At 44.2% G+C, this 21,873-nt stretch overlaps 1 protein-coding gene across 22 annotated transcripts in view; it reads right to left on the bottom strand.

Moving 5' to 3' along the window:
• Positions 1-16,575, bottom strand: part of LOC109783444 (uncharacterized) — a 42,608-nt gene extending 26,033 nt beyond the window's left edge. For 9 of the 22 annotated variants that reach the window (XR_006671262.1, XR_006671267.1, XR_006671268.1 and 6 more), the window contains exons 1-15: positions 16,553-16,575; positions 14,650-14,757; positions 14,551-14,566; positions 13,629-14,052; positions 13,442-13,540; positions 12,797-13,068; positions 11,929-12,131; positions 5,731-5,838; positions 5,632-5,647; positions 4,721-5,152; positions 4,527-4,632; positions 4,139-4,250; positions 3,138-3,222; positions 1,821-2,041; positions 946-1,256 (exon numbers count right to left, since the gene is read on the bottom strand). Coding sequence is in view for 3 of the 22 variants with exons in the window: in XM_073511352.1 (XP_073367453.1) it covers positions 2,017-2,041; positions 3,138-3,222; positions 4,135-4,250; positions 4,531-4,632; positions 4,721-4,783; positions 4,852-4,952 (492 nt within the window). In the remaining 19 variants the exon portion in view is untranslated. Of the gene's footprint in view, positions 1-945; positions 1,257-1,820; positions 2,042-3,137; positions 3,223-4,134; positions 4,251-4,526; positions 4,633-4,720; positions 5,153-5,631; positions 5,648-5,730; positions 5,839-11,928; positions 12,132-12,796; positions 13,069-13,441; positions 13,541-13,628; positions 14,053-14,550; positions 14,567-14,649; positions 14,758-16,552 lie in introns of all 22 variants that reach the window. The other 13 variants (XR_006671278.1, XR_012205785.1, XM_073511352.1 and 10 more) reach the window with 13 other exon arrangements.
• Positions 16,576-21,873: the final 5,298 nt, after the last annotated feature.

Raw genomic sequence — 21,873 nt, 5'->3', positions numbered from 1 at the left:
AACAATGAACATAGGAAAACAGTTAGTGCCTAATCCTAACCTTCTTGCCAACAACCAGCACAACATCAGCCACTCCAATAATTTACAATGGGCAACTGATATTGTTAGTATAGATATACTACAATAATTGCATGTTGGTTGATCAGCCAACTGAAATTTTAAGTCTCTAATTTTGAAGAATGTCAAGCCAAACAGCATCCCGGATGACATAAAGGCTTTTGAAGAATGTCAAATCATGCCAGCAAAATGTAATATCTACACAAACAACATCCACCTACATCAACACTTAAAGAGACAATCAACTAGAATAACTATGTAGAACTTAGAAGCATGCTATCAACCTATAGTACGCTAGAAACATGACACAGTCAAAACCATATCTCAGTTGCCTTATATTGTCTGGAACTGACTGTTCTTTTTTTATTAGCAACAACATAATCATGCAAGATGTTACTAATAACTGCCGATGACCACAGATTAAGTAGACATTCCCAATAGCTACATACGCCATCCGTACCAAGAACTATTAGTAAGTAACGGTTGAATTGTCAAATAAGCACGTCGAATCAGCCTACCAGAGAATTAGAGCATATGATGGCATTAACATTCTGCAAGGATTTTCCTCAAAAGAAAATATTTGGCAAGGATTTAAATAAACCAAAATAGACGATGCAGACTTTATTCCTTGGGGGAGGATCGAAGCGCACCATATAACGAAGGCCATTAGTTGATCACCCAATTATAAAGGTAAGAAACATGTGTGACCTTATACAACAACATTCGTCTCAATAATCTCAATTTCATAGCAAACACTTTCTAGCGAACATGAAAATTACAAAATGTAAACCAGTGATACTACCACTAAAACCATGATAAACTTTGAAGGGGGGTCAGGTTCGGCACATGGAGGCAAATAATCAAAGAGGGCAATAGGGGAGAACTCACCAGAGTAGAGCCAACAGGATAATGAGTACTTCCAGCATGCAGCACCATTGTGAGTAGAACTGTTGCCATCCCCAAACTGGAGAAAAATGAGGTGGTTGTGTAAAAAGGTTTTTCTGCTTGAAATAAGGATTTTGGAGAACCTTATGGCATGAGTCTTGTCTTAGTCATATGTCATGTAGACTTTGTCAAAAACATGTCCTGTAGAAGATTCTGAGGAACTACTTCAAGAGCCATTGCTTTACAATCACCAGAACTAAATATAAATTTCTGAGGAACAATTTGTTGGCTACAACAAAGGCTCCCAAACATATCTGTAAAGGGAAAACTCACATAGGTCCGTGAGAGGCTAGGGATAAGGGAAGTATAGGAGCATACAAATTGAACTGTAGTTAAAAAAAAAAGATGCTCACAAGTTTGATAGAGGGCGATCTGAAGAAAATACTCTCTATCCTTGCAAGAATAAAGCAAAACCTTTTTGCCGTTTGTTCAAAATAAAATCTATTTTTGGAATGGAAAAGAGAGAGAAAAGCATAAAGGTAATAAGGGAAAACAATTTATTATTCAGTGAAAATGGGGTCTTTTTGGAACAGAGAAGGGGCAACAACACTAAATGTGCATGACCATGAAAATCTGTGGTCTGCCTTCAGAAAACAATACCAAATCGCAAGTTTATAAACAAAGATTTCTTTCTTTGGTGCAAGAGAAGGGGCAAGAGAAGGGCAAAGCAAAATGATATGAAACGCAGAGATAGATCAATTCTGCTCCAATAATTCTGCTCAATGTGCACAATCTAAATAAGCACTCTCGTTACAGACTGAATCAAGGTAAAGAAAAGGAGAAAGAAAGAGAAAGGTGCTGTACATGAATGGCCTCACCTACATGTTTTTCGGTAGACCTTAACAGTGACTGCTTGTGTACTTTCAACAGCATGAGTGATCTTCTTCATTAACTCTCACATCCAGCATACTCTCAAACTGACAATATCGATTATTGGTTTAATTTGCGGAAAGGAGAACCGACAGGGATAGGTCACAGGCCCCATCAATCATTTAGCTGCTCTTTTCCTCTTTTTCATGTGTTTCCTTCATCAATCAATCTGCGCAAAAACAAAACATAAAAACTAAAAACCAATATTCACCCGCCATGGTAAATTTAAGTGATTTGCCCGAGTTACCTCTCATGCTACTAATCACACATCAATTGCGATGCAAAATAACCATCCAGTACTATAATCAACATTAATGTTTGGAAGAAGTTAAGTACAATTAAGCGTTCCAGTTGATTGGAGTTACAGTAAGTGATACTTGGATTGCCCATTGGCCTGTAGGTGCCACTTAACCAACGTCTTTTTTGTAAATTTAATCACGTAAGGTGCTTCAAGAGGCATAAAATCAGTTTTGAAGAAGCAACCCTATTCTTGTGAAATTCGTATACTCCATAATGAATAGCAGCATGGTGAACTAACGCCACACTTATTTTAACTACAGAAAACAGAATCAACACAAAACTAAAGAAAAAAATCATCACAGACCTTTCAGAGCAAAACTGAGGTTTAAAAAGCCACGCAGGAGATGTTGACTGATGTGCGCCTAAAAATGTTTAAAACTAACCAACAGAGCAAACTATAATAGGAGTATGTGGTGGAAAAAGCTGAACATATCGTGATCATTAACACATTTTGATACACCATCTATAGAGCACCATACCTATGCAATGGCTATCTGAAGCAGTAAAAATCCTTCAAACAGTAACTGTTAATATATTCTTCTTTAGCAAAGTATTACATACTCCCTCCGTCCTTGAAAGAGTGTACTTCCAACTTTATTGGAGAGTCAAACTATCTCAAAGTTTGACTAAGTTTGTGCAAAAATATATCAATGTTTGTGAAACCAAATAGGTATATGATGAAAATATATTTTATCATGAACCTAATGCTACTAATTTGATGGCATAAATGTTGATGTATTATTGTATAAATACAGTCAAATATAAAAAAGTTTGACTTTCCAACAAAGTTGGAAGTACACTCTTTCAAGGACGGAGGGATGGAATAAGAGGTTCAGCTATATGTCTATCAAATGATGCAAGGCACAATATAAACTGAAAGAAACATCACATGCTTCAAGGTATACACTGTATCGACCATTAAATAGAGGAGAGGGCCATAAAGAAACACGATAAAGGCCACTCACCTGCTTCTTCTCCCGCCTTGCTTTGGTATATACAGATGAAAGCTCCCGCCTTGCTTTGGTATATACAGATGAGTTCCTAGTTGAACTGAAAGGCATCACTGTTAGGAGAGAGCAAAACAGTATGCTCTGGAGTAGTTTGAAATGATCAAAACCAGTCAGAGCAAACCAAACAAATCTTCAGGTACTTTTGTAGAAATATGAGAGTATCTCATTTGTGCATGGATAGTGAAAACAGTTTGCAACACATGACATGCTGCAAATTTCCTAATTAATCTACTTTTGCTGTAACATGAGAACGATCTGCTAAAGAGACAGAAATATAAATGCCTGATTGAAAGAACAGAAGCTATAAGCACCCTATATGAACAAGTGCAGCCCCTCAAATCTTCTTCAGAAGGTTGTATCATCTGATCAACAAAAGCTTCAACAGCACAGCTTACTGGTAGATGCGGTGGACTATCATAAATAGCACAAAACTGAATCCTTACACGTATATATTATCCAAAATTTCCATTTCGGTTCACACTGCATTTAGACTTTTAGAGGCTGCTTTTCAGTTAGAAAGCGTTTAAGACACAACATTGCAGCCAAGGCTTTGACAAGACCATACAAAGAAGACTTAACTAAACGCACATACATAGCTAACACTTGGGCCAAAGGAATATTTTATCTGTTTAGCTAGAGCCGAAATGGAAGCAAGCAAGCAGATAAGATAGATGAGGCAGGAACAATCAAACAACGATATAAATTTAAAGTAGTTCTTATCCAAGCACATGAAAAATAAACGTTATAAGCGCTCCTAGCAGAAATCAAATAGAAAAGGTATTGACCTAGGGCTTCCAACATCAAATTGAGTGAACCGTGCCGATGCCAAAAGGGTGATCTAAGGTTAGCAGCAAAGTTGAGGCACAATCTACGATATCTATGATATCCACAATCAAAGCCATTAGTTTTCCAAATGAAGTATCTATGGGGAGGCTGGAGGATGGGAACAAACCTACCACATGCCAGACAACCACTGAATCCTCGTCAAAAAAATAATTGTCGTCAGCATGAGAATTATACTGCCACCCAATCTCATAAACCCAATCATTCCAGGTTGCACCTGAGCATCTGCAGAGCAGTCAAGTAGAAAATATTTGGTTATCTAGAACATAAATTTTAGAGCCATCCATAGGATCCCTTTAAATTCGAAGAAAACGTCAATAGAATCTAGTGAAGTTAAGAGATAAATTAGTACAATCATCAAAACGACTAATCACAAAATGTGACTTCTTCCTTCACGTTTTATGCATCTTTCAATAGTAAAGTGCATCGGGCAAGCTTGTAACATTTTGTGAATCTTCCAAATATAAAGTATATTCAAACCTAAGCAGCAGCAGTGCATACTTACGAATTGGAGGACTTAGCAGGCATCGCCCCCTCCACCATGAACAGGTTGGCCGTTTGGATGATCCACTTGAGCAAATAGTAGTGATGGATGTGTACATCACGCCTGCAAGACCCACCACCAGAAATTAACCGAAGTAGAACAGCAAGAAAAAGTAGCAAAAGCATCCCAAAAACACATCAAGATAGCTCACATCATGTCCGTAGACGTAGTCCGCTTCCCAGTTGCTCTGCGCCATTCTGCAACCACAACAAACCTGGGAAAACAAAGAGAAATCAGCGCAGGAGCCAAGCGAATCGAGCAGGAAGTGGCGGGATCAGAGACTTAGCGATCTCATTGCTCTGCTGGTTGTTGTCTCCTCCCTTGTCGCCACGGCCACCCTTGTTGTTGCTGTGGCCGAGGAGGTCAAGTTGGACACCTGCCATGCTCCTCACCGCTGTCCCTGAGCACTTCACAAGGAGAGTTCCAAGCCTCACACCTCCTTCCTCCCGCTCTGCACATCACCCTCAGCTACCAACCTCGTCCCCCCAGCTGTGATTATTTCAAGATGATATCGACATGCTATTTCTCTCGCATGGAACAGATGGTACATGTTCAGCATCAGTCAGTCTCACTAATCTTTCAGCTACAAAGGCAGAAAAAACAATGGCATGATAAATACATAAAAAAAATGGAACAATAATGCTTGTAGTGCTAAAAAACTGTGAAAGTAACAATCGAGGACAAAAGAACAGTTATTTGTAACAACAGCAAGCTTGACAGATGCAAAACGACTACATTCTGAAACTATATCTTTAAAACCTACAAAGGAATAAAATTATCTAATAGAACATAAACATCATGTATCTTTAGGAACCAATTTTTAGAATCCTGGTCTATTAGCATGCCTAGCTGCCAATTAAGAATATAAGCAAAAGACATGTACATTTTTGCATTTTTTATAGCGATACTGAACCCCTTCTGGTCTATCAGCATGATGTTTATGTTCTGATGCTCTATTTATAGCTTGTACAAAAAGGGGTTCAGTATCACTACAAAAAATGCAAAAATGCGAAACCGACCGAAGAACATGTAGCTTAGCTGAATGGGGAGATGATTCCTGACCTGCCGATTGAGAATCCTATACATTCGGCCAGCAAACTATCAGGAAGAGATAAAAGAACAGGGCAAGGAGGGATGCTGTTTCTGAGACAATATTTTTACCTGCTCTAAGGAAGGACTCTCCGGTGAATTCTGACCAGACTGATTTGCTACCAATTGCCTCTCTTGTGCTACAGCGCTTCTTTGAGCTGAATAGAAAAACTCACCAGCCTGAAAGTTAAAAAGAAATTTAGGAGAAGCGTTACCATATATGGCGAGCATGGGAAAGTTGAGTTCAATTTTGCGTGTTCTTATTTACTACTAGAAAGGATGGCATGATCGTATTGCCAGCCCCCACCCCACCCCAACATCCACACACATGTCGAACATTGTTTCTCAGCATGGCAAAAAAGATACTACTGCCCATTCAATAACTGGTCTTGAGATCTTACTACTTCAACACACAAATCAAAAGTGATTAGCACACAACATTTATGACACGTTTAACCCCACAAGATATAATTTGCACATGATACTAAACAGCAAATGTACGCCACACAATAGCCTTAGTTCTCCAAATTCACAATGCCATCTGTGCGCCCCCTACCAGATCCTTCACCTTAACCAGCCAAACAACACGCAGCAGGCAGATCCTCCACCTAAACCAGGCAAATAGCTAAAATCGATTGCAGGAGAATATGGAGGACGAGGCAGGCCGGACAGCGCGGTGCAGGGAAGGCGAATGTGGGGAGGGGAGCGCCGGGTTTCTAGAGCAGGGGAGGCAGAGGACAACGGGGAGGGGGCGCAGGGCTCGACAAAGGAAAGGGATTGGTCGCCACCGCGGTTTCTCACTGTGATAATATCTAAGTGACCGAGGAAGCTACTCAACTCTCTGTATAGTGAATAAAAGGGTACGCTAGTGATCTACCCTGGAGGCTGTGCAAACGTGAACGAGAACGGATGGCCAAGGAGATGCCATGCAGTCAAAATGTACAACAGTAGAAGATCTATTCAACTCTGGATAGTGATAAAAAGGACGTAAAAGGGTCCACCGGTCATCTACCCCTGGAGGCTGTGCAAACGTGAACAAGATCGGATGGCTAAGGAGACACCACACAGTCAAAATGTACAACAGTAAAAGGATCTAACGGTCCACGATGGTGAAACGAGCGCAAGTGCCTCCTATGGCCGGGTAGAGCAGCAACCTTTACTAGTTAGATAAGGCCATGAAAGTTTTGTGTCGCAGCTACAGTTATTCCATCATCCGTTTTAATGACCCAAGCTGCTAACTATGTTCTGTTGAGTTCTGTTCTAATAACTAGCTAGTGTTTGCACAAATTATTTGGTACAGTTACAAGGTACCATACAAATAAATGGCACATTTTACAACTAGCAGCACCAGAGGCATATAACTCCTCACAAATAGGATAACATCTATTTAGTCCGATAATTGCGCTTTGATTGAATGCTTACCACAATACACATATCATGCCAAAATATAACACGTCCTAACTCTCAAGTATTGCTATAGAACAACACTAACACTAATTTGACTCATTGAACCCTTCAAACGCCAACACACACACAATCAGGCTCACCCCCGAACAAAAGAAAGATAAACACTGCTTGGCAACCGCCTCGTCTTAGAACATCTAATACTGTTCTAAACTCATCTCCCAAACTACAAAACTCAAAAGCCCAAAGCAACTGAGGACGCATAGAAACCAAGGCTGGTCCTAAAGAGTACCAAACTAAAGAGAAGTTTCTTTCGACAATGCCATCCATACAAATGTTTGAGTGCCGCGGAATAGGTGAGGCGTTCAACAGTAGAGCCCTAACCTGATCTTGAGGTCGTGGCTGACGCATTCAAAGGTGTTGACAAAGTCCCCTTCCTTGATAGGATTGGTTCCCTCGTCGGACAGCTGCTTATGTGCCTGATTTACTGGTCCGAAAGGTGTTGACAAAGTCCCCTTCCTTGATAGCATTGGTTACCAACTTCGTGGTTTCTACTTTCTAGGCATATGAACGAAAAACACGTCCCATTATAATATTTTGTACCAGTACATACATGTTGATTAGCAATACCATTAATTTTCCTAACTGTAGTTCAGCACACTCGCCACTGGGTTTAGATAGCTAATAATTTGTAAATCTGAGTACTATTTCATATTAAGTTGCCTATAAATTTATCTGTCTAGTTAATTATCATAGAGGTTTAAGATACGGTTTTATGTTTGGATTATGTTCATTAATACATATGAATTTAACCAATGGCTTGATCAGTTGTCTGAGGCATCGCAAACTTCAAGCAAGATTTCGTTTCCCTAGCATATACTGCTGTTTCTCTTCATCCTTAGGTCCATGCCACTTGCAACAGAAAATGAGCAACAGTCATGGTTAAAAAGTGCATCCGGAGCTTTGTGTGATGACAATGTGATCTTTTAGGTTTTTATAGAGTACATATGCAACGTGTGTGGAAGTTTACTACTGAATGCTTGCATGCTGTCCGAAATCGACAAATCATACATGTTTATTCTGCTATGTGATGAACAACTTGGTTATATTTACGCTAGTGCAGCAAACAGGGAGATACCTTCATCAAAGGAAACTCCCTCGCATTCTTCTTAAGTTGGAACATGCCAAGGCGTTCGATTTGGTTTCTTGGTTGTTTCTTTTGAAGGTAATGCAACACCATGGTTTTTGGCCTATCTGGTGTCACCTGATCAGTGCCTTACTCTACACTTCATTTACTAGAGTTTTGCTAAATGGGATGCCCAGAGAAGAACTTCAGCACCAAACAGGCCTCTCTCCCCTATGTTGTCTGTTATTCTGTCCTAAATGCTATCATTCAAAGAGAAAGTGATGCTGGTCTCCTGCAACCACTTGCCCTCGCCCACTCTGGCATTGAGTTTCTCTCTATGCAGATGATGTGATCTTGTTCTTGAGACTGGTTGCCTCAGACATTGATCTTATTTTGGAGATTCTCCGTGTTTTTGGTGTTGCTTCAGGTCTGAAAACTAACATTCAGATGAGCAGTGTCACCCCCATCCAATCCTCCGAGGAAAACATTAATTTGGTGCAGCAGCTCATGCCTTGTGAAATCAAGGAGTTCCCCCTTCAAATATCTCAGTGTTCCCCTCTCCTGAGGCCTTGTTCGTTTAATCCTCCTCCCAAGGGGATTGGAGTGGATTGGAGAGGATTTTGGCTTGTAGGGGATCTAATCCCCCTCAAACCCTGCCATTCCCCTTCAAAAACCACCTCAACCGAACAAGGCCTGAAGGAAATTAGCCAAGGCACAAGTGGAGCCCTTCATTGACCGTATTGCCGATCTTATGCCGGGATGGAAGGCTGACCTCATGAATCGGGGATTTTAGATTGGTCCAAGTGGAACATGCCATGACCTCCACGTGGTCTGTCTTACTATTTCCCTTGATCTACCCCCGTGCACCATCAAAGAGATTTACAAAATTAGGCGGGGCTTCCTTGGAGAGGTAGAAAAGAGGCAAATGGTGGACATTGCTTGGTTGCCTAGCCTAAAGTTTGTCACCTTAAAGAGCTCGGGGGTGCTTGGTATCCATGATCTAAAATCCTTAGGATTGGCGCAGAGGATGTGATGGTTATGGCTGCCCAAGACACAACCGGATAAGTCATGGGCTGCTTTCTCTGTACATGTTCATGACTCAGTTAGCCGGTAATCCCTAAGCGAAGAGTGGACAAGTGGACCATGAAGGAGGCTCTTTTGGACAATAGGTGGATGCAGGACATTGTTGGCGACCTCATGGTCGCAGCCCTGGCTGAGTTCTTGCACATTTGGGAGTTGATCTCGGTTGTGCAGCTGCCACCGGATGTGCAAGATGAACACGGAAATTCACAGAGTCCGGACAGTTCTCAACCAGTTCGGCCTATAAGGCCTTATTCCATGGGCTGTTTATTTTCAGCCATGGAAGCTTATCTGGAAGTCTTGGGCGACAAAGAAGTGTCAGTTTTTCCTCTGGTCAGCAGCGCACAATAGATGCTAGACTGCCGACAGATTAGCACGAAAGGGTCTGCCCCACCTGAGCCAATGACGTCTTTGTAATCAAGAGACAGAGACAATCTAACACATTTTGACAAACTGTGTCTTCTCTAAACAAGTTTGGTGCATCATCTTCTATTGCTCCGGTTTACCAGACTCCTCACCACACGCCAAGAATGATGTGTTCTGTGCTTGGTGGCTGAGAATCAATTCTTTGACTCTGGGAAACTTCAAACAGGGGCTTAACTCACTGATCACATGCGGTCATGGATGTTGTGGAAGCATCAAATGACTGTGTGTTTAATGGTGCTACATCGAGTGCCTAGCTGGTGCTTAGACGAATTTGGGAGGAAGGACACCTCTAATGCATGGCCGGAGCAAGGGGCTTGGTGCAGCTGTTAGCTGCTGCCACCTAATGGTAGTTTTTGAGGTAGCTCAGGTCATTTTGTTTTTGTAACAGGCACGAGTTTTCCCTGTTCTAGCAGTGGGGTGAGTGGGGTGTGTCAGGTTTTCCTTGTAAATATTTTCTTTCTCCTTAATGCAATTATACAGAGGCCTCATGTGTATTCGAGAAAAAAAGAACTTGGCTATATTTCATCTTTCAAACTTGCTTTCCGTTTCTCATTTTGTCAACATACGTCATGCATGTTGTTCCTCTAATTGCAGATTTTTTTTGTTGCGCTACATACCCATGAAAAACATGCAACTATTTCTTGCATGGGGAGGGGCCTAGGTTAAGAACTAGTTACCTACTCCCTCCCTTCAAAATTATTTGTCGCATAAATGGATAAAAATGGATGTATCTAGAACTAAATATATCTAGATACGTCCATTTCTCCGACAAGTATTACCAGACGGAGGGAGTAGTTGTTTTTGTGTTTGGAGATGGAACAGGATTTGAATTCTACTACCAAAATAACCTTTTTTTACTGCAATTCTTTAGGGGGGAGGAGGTAAAATTCTCCATAGGGTGAAATATGCAGTTGACAGAAGAAAGATTGGAAGGAGACAGGAAAACATGGTTTTTAAGGCGTCCCTAAGGTGTCGCTTAGGCGATGCCTAAGCGTCAGGGCGCTCCCTGGTCACAAGGCGACGGCCTTGCCTTAGTCATGTGTCTACGGCGTCCACTTTAACTCTTAGGGCGTCCAAGTCATCAGCCTAGGCGCCATTCTGCCCGCCTTAGATAAATCAAGACGCCTCAGACAGGGGCTGGGGCTTCAGGCAGGAAACAGAGTCCAGCGTGGGAAGAAAAGGGCGGGAACTGTTGGCGCGGAAGAGAGATCGAACCCCTCTCGCGTTTCAGTCCACACGAGGGATCTCCTCTCTTGACCTTTGGCGGCAGCTGGAGCTGCAGATTATATGTAATGTGAAATAAGGCATCAAAGGACAGAAGGAAACGACACTGAGCCACCTGGACCATATTTAATTAGCGCAACACTCTGGGAATCAAGCCACAGATGCTTCACGGAGTTTAGGATCCAGGTGGCCATCCTGGCTAGTGGCTACTGATGATTACCTTGAGGAGTTGTGGTTGAGATCTAGAAAACCCTTACCAAAGATCATCAAGAAGGAATTCGACTCTGGTGGTCATCCTCATTGTTTGGAAACTTAGGAAACAGCAGTGATCCATCCCGGCTCTTGTGATTCACATTCGTGATGAACTCCAGACTTGGATGGCTGCTGGAGCAGTGTGTTTACAAAATTTTGTGACAAAGTAGCTTCTTAGGCTTGTGGTGTGGTGTTGACCTGTGGCATTGGTTGCAATGTGAAGAGGCTATTCTTGTAACACACTTTGCTGCCTCCCATATAAATATGGTATGCATTTTGTTTACTCTCGAGAAAAAAAAGAAGGCAGTGGGGTGCGGAGACCAGGTGGCACTACTTTTAGTATGTATGGGTCGTCATGGACAGCACATTTCCCTTTTTAGCTGTGCGCTTGGCCAATCCATCCAACACCCAGCCACTTGCTAGACAGGTTTTAAACCCAAAATTAAATGGCCCCTTAAAGAATGATGATGTAAATTCAAGAGATAAGTTCTATTGAGTTCCAAGTCCCACACAAGACTGTTACTTCGCACATACAGAAGCACATGAACATGTTCTATGTGGGTAATATGAGTGTCTAGGGGATATTGCAATGCCACTTCTTTGACAAATCACCCCATACCAGTGAAAAATCATACAGAACCTAATGAACAATGCAAAGCTCAGTGGAATTCACACATTTCACCACACAATGGTGCAGTCCTGGCACCGACAATGATCTCAAGAGAGTAAAAAATATACAGTACATTATTCGGACTCACCTTCTCTGAAGGTGAAGCACCATCAACGTTGCTATCAGAGGTCGTAGGTTCCCAGCATCATCTTTGCTGGTTGTACCCTTCGCCGATTCTTCATTTGGTGCCCTCTTAGGAACATCACTAGGAGAATCTTTGGGTAGCAAGGCACATCCATGTTTGTTGAGTGTGCTACACCCTCGAGAGCACCTTCTCCATAACAAGGAGCCCTAGGTGAAAACAATGGTGTAAATTTTCAGTCTATAATTTTAAGGTTAGAAATAACATAAGGCCATGAAAGTTTTGTGGCACAGCTACAATTGTTCCATCGTCCGTTTTAATGACCCAAGGTGCTATGTTCCGTTCTAACAACGGGCTAGTGTTTGCACAAATTATTTAGTACAATTACAAGATACCATACAAATAAACGGCACATTTTATAACTGGCAACAGCAGAGGCATATAACTCTTCTCAAATAGTATAACATCTATTTAATCCAATAATTGCACTTTGACTGAATGTTCATCAGAATACACATATCATGCCAAAAGATGACAGGTCCTAACTCTGAACTCTGAAGTGTTTCTATCGAATAACAATAACACTAATTCAACCCACTGAACCCCTCAAACGCCAACACACACAATCAGGCTTGCCCCCGAACAAAAGAAAGACAAACACCACTTGGCAACCACCTCGCCGTAGAACATCTAATACTGCTCTACACTCATCTCCTAAACTACAAAACTCAAAAGCCCAAAGCAACTAAGGACAAATAGAAACCAAAACCTAAAGAGCAACGAACTAAAGAGAAGTTTCTTTCGACAATGCCATCCATACAAATGTTTGTGTGTGGCTCCGAATAGGTGAGGCATGCAAGAGTAGAGTCCTAACCTGATCTTGAGGTTGTGGCTGACGCATTCAAAGGCGTTGACAAAAATCCCCATCCTTGACAGCATCTGTGCTTATAGTGCTTGTCTGGTTGGCCGAGCAGAGTCAGGTCGCAACTTGCCAGGTCATGCTCCACGATCGACACACTGTCCCCGTGGACATGGAGAAGAGCAGAGACCTGCCAACAAGAACGCTGGAATGTTGTGTGAATTCCATGGAGAACTTGCCTTCGCAGAGCATCATGGTCAGCTCGCCCCAGCCGCCAGCCTGAGCATCTGCAGAGCAGTCAAGTAGAAAATATTTGGTTCTCTAGAACATATATTTTAGAGCCATCCATAGGATCCTTTTAAATTCAAAGAAAACATCAATAGAATCTAGCAAACTTAAGAGATAAATTAGTACAATCATCAAAACGACTAATCACAATGTGACTTCTTCCTTCACGTTTTATGCATCTTTGAACAGTAAAGTGCATCGACCAAGCTTGTACTCCCTCCGTTCCAAAATAGATGACTCTACTTTGTACTAACTTTAGTACAAAGTTAGTACAAAGTTGGGTCATCTATTTTGGAACGGAGGGAGTAACATTTTGTGAATCTTCCAAACATAAAGTATATTCAAACATAAGCAGCAGCAGTGGATACTTACGAATTGGAGGACTTAGCAGGCATGGCCCCCTCCACCATGAACAGGTTGGCCGTTTGGATGTTTCACTTGAGCAAATAGTCATGGATGTGTACATCACGCCTGCAAGACCGGCCACCAGAAATTAACCGAAGTAGAACAGCAAGAAAAAGTAGCAAAAGCATCCCAAAAACACATAAAGATAGCTCACATCATGTCCATAGTCCGCTTCCCAATTGCTCTGCGCCATTCTGCAACCACAACAAACCTGGGAAACCAAAGAGAAATCAGCACAGGAGCCAAGCGAATCGAGCAGGAAGTGACGGGATCAGAGACTTAGCGATCTCATTGCTCTGCTGGTTGTCGTCTCCTCCCTTGTCGCCGCGGCCACCCTTGTTGCTATTGCCGAGGAGGTCAGGTTGGACACCTGCCATGCTCCTCACCGCTGTCCCTGAGCACTTCACAAGGAGAGTTCCAAGCCTCACACCTCCTTCCTCCCGCTCTGCACATCACCCTCAGCTACCAACCTCGTCCCCCCAGCTGTGATTATTTCAAGATGATATCGACATGCGATTTCTCTCACATGGAACAGATGATACATGTTCAGAATTCAGTCTGTCTCACTAATCTTTCAGCTACAAAGGCAGAAAAAATAAGGGCATGATCAATACATAAAGAAAAAACTGGAACAATAATGCTTGTAGTGCTAAAAAACTGTGAAAGTAACAATCGAGGACAAAAGAACAGTTATTTGTAACAAGGGCAAGCTTGACGGATGCAAAACGACTACATTCTGAAACTATATCTTTAAAACCAAATTACAAAGGAATAAAATTATCTAATAGAACATAAACATCATGTATCTTTAGGAACCAATTTTTAGAATCCTGGTCTATTAGCATGCCTAGCTGCCAATAAAGAATATAAGCAAAAGACATATAGACCTGTTTAAGCCTGTACGCATTTTTTATAGTGATACTGAACCCCTTCTGGTCTATCAGCATGATGTTTATGTTCTGATGCTCTATTTATAGCTTGTACAAAAAGGGGTTCAGTGTCACTATCAAAAATGCAAAAATGCGAAACCGACCAAAGAATATGTAGCATAGCTGAATGGGGAGATGATTCCTGACCTGCCGATTGAGAATCCTATACATTCGACCAACAAACTATCAGGAAGAGATAAAAGAACAGGGCAAGAAGGGATGCTGTTTCTGAAACAATATTTTTACCTGCTCCAAGGAAGGACTCTCCGGTGAATTCTGACCAAACTGATTTGCTTCCAATTGCCCCTCTTGTGCTACAGCGCTTCTTTGAGCTGAATAGAAAAACTCACCAGCCTGAAAGTTAAAAAGCAATTTAGGACAAGCGTTACCATATATGGCAAGCATGGGAAAGTTGGGTTCAATTTTTCATGTTCTTATTTACTCCCTCCGGTCCTAAGTAGAAGTCTTTTTGGAGGTTTCCATTACGGACTGCATACGGAGCAAAATGAGTAATCTACACTCGAAAATATGTCTATACACATCCGTATGTAGTCAGTATTGAAATCTCTATAAAGACTTATATTTAGAAACGGAGGGAGTAGTAAGGATGGCATGATAGTATTGCCAGCCCCCACCCCACCCCAACATCCACACACATATATGGTTCAGCTAACAGTTTATCTCTCAAGCCTCCCATGTGATACATGTCGAACATTGTCTCACACCATGGTAAAAAAGATACTACTGCCCATTCAATAACTGGTCTCGAGATCTTACTACTTCAACACACAAATCAAAAGTGATTAGCATAAAACATTTATGACACGTTTAACCCCACAAGATATGATTTGCACATGATACTAAACAGCTAATGTACGCCACACGATAGCCTTAGTTCTCCAAATTCACAATGCCATCTGTGCGCCCCCTACCAGATCCTTCACGTTAACCAGCCAAACAGCACGCAGCAGGCAGATCCTCCACCTAAACCAGGCAAATAGCTAAAATCGATTGCAGGAGAATATGGAGGACTTGCGTCTTAGAACTGGATGAGGCGGGAGACGGCGAGGTGTGCGGACCCGGTGGGGATGACCTGCAGAAGCTGCAACGCCTAAGACCACATCAGATCCATTGAGGAGCAGCCCCCTCCGCTGTGCGCCATGGTGCGCAGGCCCGGGACCAGCGAAGGCTCCTCCTCTCCAGCGGGCGGCAGGCGAGTACGTCCCCGGTCAGTTTCGCGTCGTGCCGATCATGGAAGGGGCGAGAGGAGGACAAGGCAGGCCGGGCGGCGCGGTGCAGGGAAGGCGAACGTGGGGAGGGGAGCGCCGGGTTTCTAGAGCAGGGGAGGCAGAGGACAACAGGGAGGGGGCGCAGGGCTCGATGAAGGAAAGGGATTGGTCGCCACCGCGCTTTCTCACTGTGAAAATACCGAAGTGACCGAGGAAGCTACTCAACTCTCTGTATAGTGAATAAAAGGGTCCGCCAGTCATCTACCCTGGAGGCTGTTCAAACGCGAACGAGAACGGATGGCCAAGGAGATGCCAGGCAGTCAAAATGTATAACAGTAAAGATCTATTCAACACTTTGGATAGTGGTAAAAAGGACGTAAAAGGATCCACCAGTCATCTACCCCTGGAGGCTGTGCAAACGTGAACGAGAACGGATGGCCAGGGAGACGCCAGAGAGTCAAAATGTACAACACTAAAAAGATCTAACGGCCCGCGATGGTGAAACGAGCGCAAGTGCCTCCTATGGCCGGGTAGAGCAGCAACCTTTCCTAGTTAGATAAGGCCATGAAAGTTTTGTGGCGCAGCTACAGTTATTCCATCATCCGTTTTAATGACCCAAGCTGCTAATTATGTTCTGTTGAGTTCTGTTCTAATAACTAGCTAGTGTTTGCACAAATTATTTAGTACAATTGAAAGACAAACACCGCTTGGCAACCACCTCGTTGCAGAACATCTAATACTGCTCTACACTCATCTCTTAAACTGCAAAACTCTAAAGCCCAAAGCAATTAAGGACAAATAGAAACCAAGGCTGATCCTAAAGAGTAACGAACTAGAAAAGTTTCTTTCCACAATGCCATCCATACAAATGTTTGCGTGTGGCTCCGAATAGGCGAGGCGTGCAAGAGTAGATCCCTAACCTGATCATGAGGTTGTGGCTAACGCATTCAAAGGCGTTGACAAAATCCCCATCCTTGACAGCATCCGTGCTTGTAGTACTTGTCTGGTGGGCCGAACCGAGTCATGTCGCGGCTTCCCAGGTCATGATCCACGATCGACGCACTGTCCCCGTGGACATGGAGTAGAGCAGAGACCTGCCAGCGAGAACGCTGGGATGTTCTGCGAATTCCATGGAGAACTCGCCTTGGCAGCGCATCGAGGTCAGCTCGCCCCAGCCGCCAGTCTCCGACGAGCATACGCGTCGTTGTCGGTGCCTTCCTCCACGGCGAAGAGGAAGACAACGCGGAAAGGGCCCGCGAGGCAGTCGAGGACGAGGTGGTCGCACCCGTCCTTGCAGAGGAAGGGGTGCGCGGCCGTGGCGGCAGCCGAGGGCCCGCCGGGAGCCGCGGTCCGGGGCGACGAGGGAGAAGGACGAGGCGGCGGTGGGGATGAAGCAGGGGCTGCGCTCGTCGGCCCGGTTGTGGAGGAACCCGAGCGCGGGGGGTGCCGGGTGGAGCTCGCGGAGGCGGCGTCGGAATCCCGGGTGCGAGACGGTGTGGCTCCAGGTCTTGCGGACCATGGAGGCGCGGTGGAGGCGTACTGGGCCATCGGGCGGGAGGCGGAGGGGGACCTCGTCCGGCGGCGCGGCGGCGGCGACGCCGCTGACATGGTGGTGGCTAGGTCTGGGTGCGGGTGCGGTGCGGGAGAGAGGGTGGGGGATAGGGGAGGGGGGAATGGTTCGGCTCAACCAATTCGAGGAGATCTTTTTGTTCCGCAACTCCGCCGGCGAGTCCGGTCCGAGGTTGCGGAGCGAGAGCGAGCGTCGTAGACGAAGTAGTCGAAGTAGTCGAAGTATGCGAAAGTAAAATGACACAGAGAGATGGAGGAGACCAGCTTTATTAATCAATGATCAGAGATTACAATGATGGCTCCTCGTTGCTTTATATAGGGGCTAGGGATCAAGGGATAAGTACCCACTTAACGTAAAGTGGGGGAAACGGGAGGGGCTAGCCCGTGCGATACGCACGAGGCCGCCGCCACCCCTTGGTGGCCCCGGTTTCCCAACACTCCCCCTTGGGTAATTATCCGTATATCCATGCCTCAAAACTCCGAAAAACTCAGTGGGAAAAAATGTGGAGAAAGAGCACACAGTATACGTTGTTGTATTGCACGAATTGCCTCGTCAAAAACCTCGTGTGAGAAACATCAGGAAAACTGACTCAAGGGAAAAAGAGTACAATCCACTCAACCATCAAGTTGAGTACTCGATCATCAGGATTGAGATTTTAGCGACGAGTTTGTGAAGTTTCTCCCCCTGAACCTTGCATCTCTCTAAGTCTCATCATACCGATTCCACGCACACACCTCCCTAAGGTTGATGCCGGTAATGATTTAGTGAACATATCAGCAAGATTGTCACAGGACTTAGTATGCAAAACTCTTACCTCGTTCAACTGTTGCAGCTCATGTGCATAGAAGAACTTGGGACTAATATGCTTTGTGAGGTTACTCTTCACATAACCCATCTGGACTTGTGCAACACAAGCAGCATTATCTTCATAGATAATGGTAGGGGTTTGTACGGTGTTCAGCTCACATGTCTGCTGAATGTGGCCGATCATCCGCCGAAGTGATACACACTCTTTTGACGCTTTGAATAGTGTCATGATTTCCGAGTGGTTCGTGGAAGTCGACACAAGTGTTTGCTTGGACGATTTCCAGAAAAACGCAGTTCCACCACAAAGGAAAACATATCCAGTCTGCGATTTGCAATCATGCGGGTCCGACAGGTACCCAGCATCGGCATAGCCTATAATAGATAGGTCTTGATTCCTCTTATAAAATAGACCAAGATCTTTGGTCCCTTGCAGGTAACGGAAGACGTCCTTGACACCTTTTCAATGTCTTTTGGTAGGTTCAGAACTGTACCGAGCAAGCAAACTGACGGCGAAAGCAATGTCTGGCCGTGTACAATTTGCGAGGTACATGAGTGCTCCAACTGCACTCAGGTAAGGAACCTCTGGTCCCAGAGTTTCCTCCCCCTCTTCCTTTGGCCTGAACGGGTCCTTGTCTGGCTGTAAAGATCTTCCGACCATCGGGGTCTTAGAAGGATATGCCTTATCAAATCCAAATCTTTCCAACACCTTCTGGGTGTAGGCCGACTAGTGCACTAGAATCCCATCAGGGGAATGTTCAAGTTGCAGACCTAGACAGAACTTGGTTTTACCCAAATCCTTCATCTCGAATTCCGACATCAGGTAGGAACTCGCTTCCTCAATATCCTCAGGTGTACCGATTATGTTTAAATCGTCCACGTACACCGAGATTATACAGAATCCATCTTGGGATCGCCGTATAAAAACACATGGGCAATCTTTATTGCTCGTGTAGCCCTTCTCATGAAGGAAATCACTTAAGCGATTGTACCACATTCTACCGGACTGTCTGAGTCCGTACAGTGCCTTTTGAAGTTGAACACTGTATAGACCCCTATTTGCTCTATCATGGTTCGGAACAGGGATACCTTCTGGAACCTTCATGTATATGTTCGAATCCAAGTTACCATATAGGTAAGCAGTGACAACATCCATTAGTTTCATTTTCAAGCCCATGTTTACTGCCATCGAGATCAAGTATCTAAAGGTAACTCCATCCATGACTGGGGAATAAGTCTCCTCAAAATCGACACCTGGTCGTTGAGTGAACCCTTGAGCAACGAGCCTTGCTTTGTACCGTACTACCTTATTATTTTCATCTCTTTTTCGAACAAAAACCCACCTATGGCCAACAGGGCGAATGTGGGGAGGAGTTCGACAAACTGGTCCGAACACCTTCCTTTTGTTGAGAGATAATAATTCGGCAGTAATTGCCTGCTGCCAATCATTCCAATCTGACCTTTTCTTGCAATTAGCGAGCGTGTTAGGCTCAGGGTCAAGATCTATGATTGAGGCAATTTTCGTAGCAAAGTTGATGTCGACAATCACCGTTGCTCGGTTCAGGGACTTCCCCGTATAAATATAATTTATGGCCATTTCGTCATGGAGCGCATCAGGCGCAAACACTTGCTCTACCAAATTTCCCATTATGGGAGCAAGGTCCTTTAGATTTCCCGCGCTGATGTGTGCGCTCACATCTCCGCTGGGTGTTTCCCCTATGGGAAAGTTTAAGTCCGGAATTTCGTGCACTGAATTTTCCGTACTTGTGCCAGGTCTCGACTGGCTCCCCGTTTCAATTTGGGGTACTTTGACGACAGGCTGTGATAAATCTCTCTTATCCTTTTTCGTCGGGCGTCCCCGAGTACTTGGGATTTGAGAAGCCGGATTTCTCGTCCTTTTAGGCCTTTGGACGGGAGCGGGCATACCATCATTTTTCTTCGGTATTTCAACCCTTTCCGGTGCATTGCGCGCGTGCACATGCGATTTTGTCACAGTCTTTAAGTCACTAAAGTGGTCGGGCAGTTGATTTGCTAAAGACTGCAAATCTATTATCTTTTGGACTTCTCTCTCAGTCTCAGCAGTGCGCGGGTCATGAGCGTGGATCCCCGTGGCTTGCCACGTGATTTCTCGACTTTTAGCATCAAGGGGTTGATTCTCTCCCCCTAAAGTCGGGAAAAGATCCTCGTCAAAAATGCAATCAGCAAAACGAGCCATGTGACAGTCTCCTGTCATGGGGTCCAGATACCTGATTATGGACACAGTCTCATAACCAACGTATATCCCCGACTTACGGAGCGGGCCCATCGCCGATCGCTGAGGGGGTGGTATTGGTACATATACCTGGCAACCGAACCTACGAAGGTGGGAAATTTTCGGTGCCGACCCTTGCGCAAGTTGAACAGGAGAGTGGATGTTGTAGGCCGACGGTCGAAAGTTGATGAGATTAGCCGCGTGTAACACCGCGTGGCCCCAACATGTAGTTGGTAAATTACAACCCTGAAGGAGCGGTCGGGCAATGAATTTAATTCTTTTAATCAATGCCTCGGCAAGTCCATTTTGTGTATGAACATGTGGTACCGAGTGCTCAACTTTGATTCCCATTGCCATGCAATAATCATCGAACGCCTTTGAAGTAAATTCTCCGGCGTTGTCCATTCGAATAGACTTTATACAATAATCCGGGAAATTATTCCGCATTTGTATGATCTGTGAGATCAATTTTGCAAAGGCATGGTTCCTTGTTGACAGCAGGCAAACATTGGACCATTTAGAGGAAGCATCAATGAGCACCATGAAGTACCGAAACGGCCCCGTGAGGGGCTGAATTGGACCGCATATGTCCCCTTGGATACGTTCCAAGAACGCGGGGATTTCATCCCTCACCTTGAGGGGTGATGGCCTAATGACTAACTTCCCCTTAGCGCATGCGGAGCACACGAAATCATCAGGATTCGGGAAGTTCTTCACGTTAACATTATGGCCATGCGAGTTGTTAATTATATTTCTCATCATCCTAAGTCCGGGGTGGCCTAACCTATCGTGCCAGAGGCAGAAGAGTTCAGAGCTTCTAAAGACGGTCTTGAGGGTAGTGTACACGGGCGGTGCTACTATCTTAGTGTAGTATAGCCCTGTGTCAAATGAAGGAAGCCTTTCGATAACATGTTTACCACCTGCATCCCGCTTTGTGATGAGTAGGCACTCCTTGCCGTTTTCATCATCGGTCTCAACATGGAAACCATTAGCGCGGATGTCTCTAAAGCTCAATAGAGTACGAGTCGACTCCGGGTACAACAACGCATCATTAATGATCAAAGTTGTTCCCATGGGGAGTATAATAGTGGCTCGTCCGGAGCCAACTATGTGAGAACCGCAGCCGGCGATTGTCATAATACTTCCCGGAGATTTTTTAATGGACTCAAAATACTTAGTTTCTCGTAAAATGGTATGAGTGGTGGCGCTATCGGCAAGGCACGTTTCCTCCATTCGGGCGCCACACGCGTTCTAAAATATGACATCTAATTAATGTAATGAGGAAGAAAATACATAAAAAATAAATGCACACATCTCAGAACATAACATGCTATCATGTATAAATAATGGAATAAATGAATAAATGTCATCCAATCGCCAAAGTAAAGAATAAGTTTATGCTCTCATAGAGCTTACAACCAAATCGAATTTATTCAATTTTATTGTATCAAAGCACGGAATCATGATAACCAAAGAGGTATGCTAAGTGGACTCGGTGAAGAAGCCATTCACTTCCGCCGCAATCTCCATACTAGTGAGCTGATCCTCCTCAGAAATTATCTTGGAGGCAGCATCAATGTCTAGTGGTGGCGCCGCCGAGGCGGCCATGTGGTCAA

This window comes from Aegilops tauschii, chromosome 3 (genome assembly GCF_002575655.3).
Source record: "Aegilops tauschii subsp. strangulata cultivar AL8/78 chromosome 3, Aet v6.0, whole genome shotgun sequence".
Classification (NCBI taxonomy): domain Eukaryota; kingdom Viridiplantae; phylum Streptophyta; class Magnoliopsida; order Poales; family Poaceae; genus Aegilops; species Aegilops tauschii.
The sequence above is the reverse complement of the archived record's forward strand: the minus strand, read 5'-3'. Positions and strand labels throughout refer to the sequence as shown.